An 8,244-nucleotide genomic window follows, 5' to 3' on the forward strand; every position below is an offset into this window, starting at 1 on the left:
TCTGTTTTGAATGTAAGCATTTCTTTATTCTTCTCTAATTAAACGTTCCTAAAATAATCAATTATTTCTACACGCTTCTCTCTAAGGATGGTTTATTTTTGTTTATTTTACTCTGTCAGTAATTTCTAGTTTTCTGGAATAACCTCCTAGGCCTTGTATTGTCTAGAATGATGTTCATTTCCCACATATTTTGGAGTTTCCAGAGAAGTTCCTGTTTAGTGCAGTTATAATTTTTGGTTATTTCGAAGCTGAGACAGGGCCCACCCATCTTGCTGAACGCCCCTTGGGTGCCTGAAGGAACGTGTACGTCGGTGTTCGATGAACCACTCCACAAAGCCGCTGTGTCTGTGACCCGGGGCTCAGCTCCTTCCTTCTGTAGCCTTGCTGATCTTCGTTGTTTACTGCGGAGAGTTGTGGCAGACTGATGTGCCCTTCAATGGGGGTGCCTGCGGCCCTGGCGACCATTGGGAGACCAGCACTGAGGAGGAAGGCATCGTGAGGGAGTCATAAAGATGGCCCTGACTTACTAGGACTGGGGTCCCCACAAAAAGACTTCTCGGTGTGAGTGCAGAGGAGGGCCAATGCAAGGACACAGCAAGCAGACGGCTTCTGGGCCAGGGCAGAGGCCTCCCGGGAGCCTGAGGGCTGCGCAGCGGAGGCAGCCGCAAAGGGCCAGGGCTGCGCAGCGGAGGCAGCCGCAGAGGGCCAGGGCTGCGCAGCGGAGGCAGCCGCAGAGGGCCAGGGCTGCGCAGCGGAGGCAGCCGCAGAGGGCCAGGGCTGCGCAGCGGAGGCAGCCGCAGAGGGCCAGGGCTGCGCAGCGGAGGCAGCCGCAGAGGGCCAGGGCTGCACATCTTGGCCTGACAGGTTGAGCAGCCCTGCGGGGGCTGAGCGCGCGGGCTCCGGTGTGGGGTGTCCCGTGGGGCTGAGCGCGCGGGCTCCGGTGTGGGGTGTCCCGTGGGGCTGACGGTCAGGGCTCCGGTGTGGGGTGTCCCGTGGGGCTGAGCGCGCGGGCTCCGGTGTGGGGTGTCCCGTGGGGCTGACGGTCAGGGCTCCGGTGTGGGGTGTCCCGTGGGGCTGAGCGCGCGGGCTCCGGTGTGGGGTGTCCCGTGGGGCTGACGGTCAGGGCTCCGGTGTGGGGTGTCCCGTGGGGCTGACGGTCAGGGCTCCGGTGTGGGGTGTCCCGTGGGGCTGACGGTCAGGGCTCCGGTGTGGGGTGTCCCGTGGGGCTGACGGTCAGGGCTCCGGTGTGGGGTGTCCCGTGGGGCTGAGCGCGCAGGCTCCGGTGTGGGGTGTCCCGTGGGGCTGACGGTCAGGGCTCCGGTGTGGGGTGTCCCGTGGGGCTGACGGTCAGGGCTCCGGTGTGGGGTGTCCCGTGGGGCTGACGGTCAGGGCTCCGGTGTGGGGTGTCCCGTGGGGCTGAGCGCGCGGGCTCCGGTGTGGGGTGTCCCGTGGGGCTGACGGTCAGGGCTCCGGTGTGGGGTGTCCCGTGGGGCTGACGGTCAGGGCTCCGGTGTGGGGTGTCCCGTGGGGCTGACGGTCAGGGCTCCGGTGTGGGGTGTCCCGTGGGGCTGACGGTCAGGGCTCCGGTGTGGGGTGTCCCGTGGGGCTGACGGTCAGGGCTCCGGTGTGGGGTGTCCCGTAGGGCTGGTAGCACTTGCAGCCCTGTTGCCAGGCATATCTACAATTAGGATTATGCAGAGCTCCACTGAACCCATCGAGCTTGCACATGGTGTTGACCTCAGGTGAACTGACCCTGTTTGCACATGGTGTTGACCTCAGGTGAACTGACCCTGTTTGCACATGGTGTTAACCTCAGGTGAACTGACCCTGCTTGCACATGGTGTTGACCTCAGGTGAACTGACCCTGTTTGCAGGTGAACTGACCCTGTTTGCAGGTGAACTGACCCTGTTTGCAGGTGAACTGACCCTGTTTGCAGGTGAACTGACCCTGTTTGCACATGGTGTTGGCCTCAGATGAACTGACCCTGCTTGTACATGGTATTGACCTCAGGTGAACTGACCCTGCTTGTACATGGTATTGACCTCAGGTGAACTGACCCTGCTTGCACATGGTGTTGACCTCAGGTGAACTGACCCTATTTGCAGGTGAACTGACGGTGTTTGCACATGGTGTTGACCTCAGGTGAACTGACCCTATTTGCAGGTGAACTGACGGTGTTTGCACATGGTGTTAACCTCAGGTGAACTGACTCCGTTTGCACATGGTGTTAACCTCAGGTGAACTGACCCTGCTTGTACATGGTGTTGACCTCAGGTGAACTGACTCCGTTTGCACATGGTGTTGACCTCAGGTGAACTGACTCCGTTTGCACATAGTGTTAACCTCAGGTGAACTGACCCTGCTTGTACATGGTATTGACCTCAGGTGAACTGACCCTATATGCACATGGTGTTGACCTCAGTTGAACTGACCATGTTTACTTATGCATGGCGTCCTGTGTCTGATACCTTTAGCTGCTCAAGCATCTGCTTTAGTACTCCAGCGCTCCTGATAGGTGTTTGTTTGGTACACCTTTAGTATTCTATGACTTTCCACTGATTATATTTTATATGCAAAGTGGGTTTTGTTAACAGTGGGTTTTGTAGATTCCACCAAATTCTATCATTTTATTTGTTTATTTTTGTGCTGGTCTTGGGGCTTGAACTCAAGTCCTAGGTGCTCTCCCTCAGCTTTTCTATTCAGAGCTATCTCTACCACTACAGCCACAGGTCCACGTCTAGCTCTTTTGGTAGTTAGAGGTAAGAGTCTCATAGACTTTCTTGTCAGGGTTGGCTTCCATGATCCTCAGATCTCAGTCTCCTGAGTAGCTAGGATGACAGTTGTGAGCCACCAGTGCTCAGCTTTTAATTGGTTTTGATCATTTATGTTCATTTCCATTACTGAAAAAACAATATATACATACCATTTATTCACCTTTTAAGTTTTTCTTTGCTTTCTTACTTTGTTTTGGATTGTTTGGTTTTCTTAGTATCTCATTTTGATTTATCTGTGGATTTTGTTATTGTGCCTTTGTACAGCCGTGGCTCCAGGGATATATTTACTAACTCATGAGTCACCAGCGCTTGCCCACCTGTCACTGCCACATAGAAAATTCTGTCATTAGATGTCCCAACACTGCCTTCCACCATGGGTTGTATTTTAAAAACTCATATATACTGTCTATAAGAAATCCACTTGAAATATGATATTGTCAGTTTAAAAAGTTAAAGGATGTGAAAAGATTCACTAGCCAAACTTCCAGTAGGAGATCTCAGATCGCCCTGTGAGCGTGAACTGGATCAGGACTGTCATCTGCACCCGGTGTTTCCATCTGCTCCTCCTCTGTCTCGGAGCTGTGTGCCCACTGGCCTGCTTCCGTCTGCCTAACGAACTCTTTTTAACCCATCCTCTTTTATTTTTATTCATTTTATTTCACCTTTTCATACTTTTAATATTATAAAGGTGATGTACAGAGGGGTCACAGTTGCATTTGTCAAGTAACTTTTTGGACAATGTTACCCGTTCCCTCTTCTCTGTTTTCTCCTCCTGTCCCCACCCCAAGTTGTCAGCTCATCCAACAGTGTCCAGTGAGTGTCACTGCTGTGTATGCTCACCCTGCCCCCATACCCTTCTCCCCCCACTTACCCTCCCAAAGACACGGGCACAACAGAACAAAAAGAAAACAGAGACAGCAAAAAAAACTCTTGTTTTGATTTCCTGGAGGTGGTTTGGATGGGTACTATTTTGTATGGTCAGATGCACATTGTGTCTTTCTGTCCCTCTCCTAAGAGTGTCCTCCTTTGGTCGCACTGTGTGTGAGTGCCCAGCGACCTGTGGGATTTATTATAGCCCAGGATTTTAGATCTAGCTTCCTCATATGAGAGAAAACATGCACCATTTTGTCTCTCTAAGTTTGGCTTACCTCACTTAGCATGATTTGTTCTAGGTCCATCCATTTCCCTGCAAATAACATCATCTTATTCTTTGTAATGACTGTGTAAATTTCCATTGTGTATAGGTATCACAGTTTGGGGATAAACTCATTTATTGTAGGGCATCTGGGCTGTTTCTACAACTTGGCTAGTGTGAATAGTACAGCAATGAACCTGGATGGACAAGTGTCTTTATTACATCCTGGCTTTAGATGTTCTGGGTAGATGCCCTGGAGTGGTGTGTCAGGGTCATCAGGAATGGGACGTATATGTGTGTGTGTGTGTGAGTGAGAGAGAGAGACAGAGAGACAGAGAGACAGAGACAGACAGACAGACAGACAGACAGTCAGTCAGACAGACAGAGACAGAAACAGAGACAGAGACAAAGAGAGAGAGACAGAGACAAAGAAACCTGGGGTCTGAACTTAGTACCTCTAGCTGTCACTTGCTTTCCCATTCAAAGCTGGTGCTGTAACCCTTGAGCTCACTTCTCTCTAGCTTTTTACTGGCTAAGTGGATATAAGAGTCATACAGAATTTTCTGCCCCAGATGGCTTCAAACCTTGATTCTCAGATTCCAGCCTCCCAGACAGCTAGACTTACAGATGTGAGCCACCAGTCCCAAGCAGCCCCTCCTCTCAAGCAGGTGTGCCGGTCACATTCCCCTGCCTGAGAACGGCTCTCTTTTCCCTCTGTTCCGATGGATATGTTTGCAGGACAATGCCACAACTTGGTGATGATGTAAACATGGGTATTGCTATTGCAAAGGTGATGTCAGAAGGCTTGCCTTGACACCAGGTCGGAGTACCTTTCTTTTTGGACAGTGTTGCCCCTTCCCTCACTCTCTCCCAGTTTTCCCCTCACATCCACACCCACACGTGGTACAGTTCATTTCAAAGCGTCCAGTGAGTGTCACTGCTACATTTGTTTGCCCTTTGAGTCCTTTTGTTTCAAGTTCTTCATGTTCTTTGCCTGATGGGAATTCTTAGTCCTTTGAGTTACCATTCTCGTAGGGAATATGTCTTCTCTCCCTGACTGCTTTCCTCCTCTAAATTCAGTCATTTAAACACTTTTCCCAAGAAACGCATTATGGACCATCTTGGGTCACTCAGCAGACAGAGGCAGAGGTTCATCTAGTGGTTGGCACAGTCGTCTTCTCTGGTTGACATGAGCCATGGGAGATGGGTAACCATCTGCTGTGGTCTTTGGGGAAGAGCAGAGTCAGACGCTGGGGGTGGGGGGTTCCACCACAAGCCAGTGCAAAGGGTATTCAAATCCTAGTCTCAATGCTGTGACCTGGTTTGGAAACAGAGTTGCTACAGATACAACTAACTTGACAGGCCACACACTAGACGTGTGTGTTATAGGCATCCATGGCTGCATTATTCATAATAGCCAAGTTCCAAAATGCCCAGATGTCCTGCAAAGTAGATGAGTGGATAAAAAATGTGGTGCATATACACAGTGGGATTTTCCTCATCCATGAGAAAGTTTGCAGAGAAATGCATGGACCTAGAACCAATCATGCTTAGTGAGGCAAGCCAAGCTCAGAGAGACAGCAGCATGTGGATCCTAGAGCTAAAATATAACTGGACATGACAAGTATGCATTTACACACACCATAACTCCTCTGAACATTTAAAATACTATTTGTTGAAACAAATTCCAGGAAATGAAAACATGGGTGGTGATGGTTTTGGTGATAGTAGTTTTGGTGGTAGTGGTGGTTTTGGTGGTGGTAGTGGTTGGTGGTTTTGGTAGTGCTAATGGTTTTGGTGGTGGTGGTGGTGGTGGTGGTTGGTGGTGGTAGTTTTGATGGTGGTGGTGGTGGTGGTTTTGGTGGTGATGGTTTTGGTGGTGGTGGTTTGGGTGGTGATGGTGGTGGTGGTTGGTGGTTTTGGTGGTAGTTTTGGTGGTAGTGGGTAGTGGTTTTGGTGGTGGTTTTGGTGGTGGTGGTGGTGGTTGGTGGTGATGGTTTTGGTGGTGGTGGTGGTGGGTGGTGGTGGTAGTTTTGGTGGTAGTAGTTTTGGTGGTAGTGGTGGTGGTGATGGTTTTGGTGGTGGTGGTGGGTGGTAGTGGTAGTTTTGGTGGTAGTAGTTTTGGTGGTAGTGGTGGTGGTGGTGGTGGTGATGGTTTTGGTGGTGGTGGTTTTGGTGGTGATGATGGTGGTGGGTGGTGGTTTTGGTGGTGGTGGTTGTGGTTGGTGGTTTTGGTGGTGGTGGTTATGGTTTTCGTGGTGGTAGTGGTGGGTGGTGGTGGTGGTTTTGGTGGTAGTAGTTTTGGTGGTAGTGGTGGTGGTGGTGGTGATGGTTTTGGTGGTAGTATGGTTTGGGTGGTGGTGGTAGTTTTGGTTGTTGTTGGTGGTTTGTTGGTAATGGTGGTTTTGGTGGTGGTGGTAGTGGTTGGTGGTTTTGGTTGTTGTTGGTGGTTTGTTGTTGTTGTTGGTTTTGGTGGTGGTGGTTTTGGTGGTGGTGGTAATGGTTGGTGGTTTTGGTGGTGGTGGTGGTTGGTGGTGGTGGTGGGTTTGGTGGTGGTATGGTTTTGGTGGTAGTGGTGGTAGCTTTGGTTGTTGGTGGTGGTGATGGTGATGGTTTTGGTGGTGGTGGTGGTGGGTGGTAGTGGTTTTGGAGGTAGTAGTTTTGGTGGTAGTGGTGGTAGTGGTGGTGGGTTTGGTGGTAGTATGGTTTTGGTGGTAGTGGTGGTGGTTTGGGTTGTTCTTGTTTGTAGAGAGCTGCGTGCAGCCGCACCTGGAAGATGGCGCCGGCTTCCGCCCTCCGCCTTCCCGATGGCTAGTGCTCTCTGTGGTAAACAACTCCTTATATGGCTAAGGCAAAGAATCTGGCTTGCTTCCACGCACCTAAACCTATTGGTGGTTCCCACGTGGCGTATCAGGGTTGGCTACCCAGCGGGTACTTAAGGCTGTGGGGAATTTTCCCCGGGGTTGGGGTCAGAAGATTACTCAAAGGTCCTGAATAAACTGCAGAGAGAAGAGCTCGGTGTCACGTCTTCCTTGCTGGTCGAGGCGGTGGTGACAGTTGTTGGTTTGTTGGTAGTGGTGGTTTTGGTGGTGGTGGTGGTGATGGTGGTGGTGGTGGTGGGTGGTGGTGATGGTTTTGGTGGTAGTAGTTTTGGTGGTAGTGGTGGTGGTGGTGATGGTTTTGGTGCTGGTGGTGGTTGGTGGTGGTATGGTTTTGGTGGTAGTGGTGGTAGTTTTGGTTGTTATTGGTGGTGGTGGTGATGGTTTTGGTGGTGGTGGTGATTGTGGTGGTGGTTTTGGTGGTGGTGGTAGTGGTTGGTGGTTTTGGTGGTGGTGGTGGTAGTGGTGGTGATGGTTTTGGTGGTGGTGGTGGGTTTGGTGGTGGTATGGTTTTGGTGGTAGTGGTGGTGGTTTTGGTTGTTGGTGGTGGTTTATTGGTAGTGGTGGTTTTGGTGGTGGTGGGTGGTGGTGGTGGGTGGTGGTTTTGGTGGTGGTGGTGGTGGTAGTGGTGATGATGGTTTTGGTGGTGGTGGTGGATTTGGTGGTGGTATGGTTTTGGTGGTAGTGGTGGTGGTTTTGGTTGTTGGTGGTTTGTTGGTAGTGGTGGGTGGTGGTGGTGGTTTTGGTGGTGGTGGTGGTCAGTGGTGGTGGTGGGTGGTGGTTTTGGTGGTGGTGGTGGTAGTGGTGGTGATGGTTTTGGTGGTGGTGGTGGGTTTGGTGGTGGTATGGTTTTGGTGGTAGTGGTGGTGGTTTTGGTTGTTGTTGGTGGTTTGTTGGTAGTGGTGGTTTTGGTGGTGGTGGTTTTGGTGGTGGTGGTAGTGGTTGGTGGTTTTGGTGATGGTGGTGCTGCTGTTTGTTTTGCTTCTTTTTCTTTTGAGGAGGAGGTACAGAAAGGGAGCAAGGAAAGGTGAGTAAATGCAGTCATGTTAGTATGCACTCCATGGAAAATGAACTCTATTACTGGTGGGCAGGGACTGGAGGGATAACTGAGGGAAAGCAAAGGAAGGGGAGAGGTCTAAAAAGGAAGCGTACTCATTACCTGACTTAGAAAGGGTAACCCCTGTACCGCACCTTAACAATAACAATAAAATGATATTTTAACAAAGGAGGAGCTTAGACATGCAGACAGGCCGAGGGATGTCAGCTGTGTGGAGGCCAGGAGGGCTGCAGAGGCCGGAGCTCTGCCCTGGTGCCGGAGGCAGAGCCTGCTATCAACACCTTGACCAGGACCCCAACCTTGGCACTGACTGCCCCCAGGGAGTGGTCCTTTGACTCAACACCTGGTCTGTGAGCCTTGGAACAGAGGGCCGAGGGTGAGTGGTATACTTGGATCCC

The 8,244-nt window shown here is 51.2% G+C and overlaps 1 protein-coding gene across 1 annotated transcript in view; it reads right to left on the minus strand.

Moving 5' to 3' along the window:
• Positions 1-851, minus strand: part of Cep72 (centrosomal protein 72) — a 65,582-nt gene extending 64,731 nt beyond the window's left edge. The window contains exons 1-2 of the mRNA XM_042695255.1: positions 605-851; positions 403-478 (exon numbers count right to left, since the gene is read on the minus strand). Of these exons, the coding sequence (XP_042551189.1) occupies positions 403-478; positions 605-851 (323 nt within the window). The remainder of the gene's footprint in view (positions 1-402; positions 479-604) is intronic.
• Positions 852-8,244: the final 7,393 nt, after the last annotated feature.

Source organism: Dipodomys spectabilis, unplaced genomic scaffold, assembly GCF_019054845.1.
Source record: "Dipodomys spectabilis isolate Male_0828 unplaced genomic scaffold, ASM1905484v1 ptg000179l, whole genome shotgun sequence".
Taxonomy (NCBI): Eukaryota; Metazoa; Chordata; class Mammalia; order Rodentia; family Heteromyidae; genus Dipodomys; species Dipodomys spectabilis.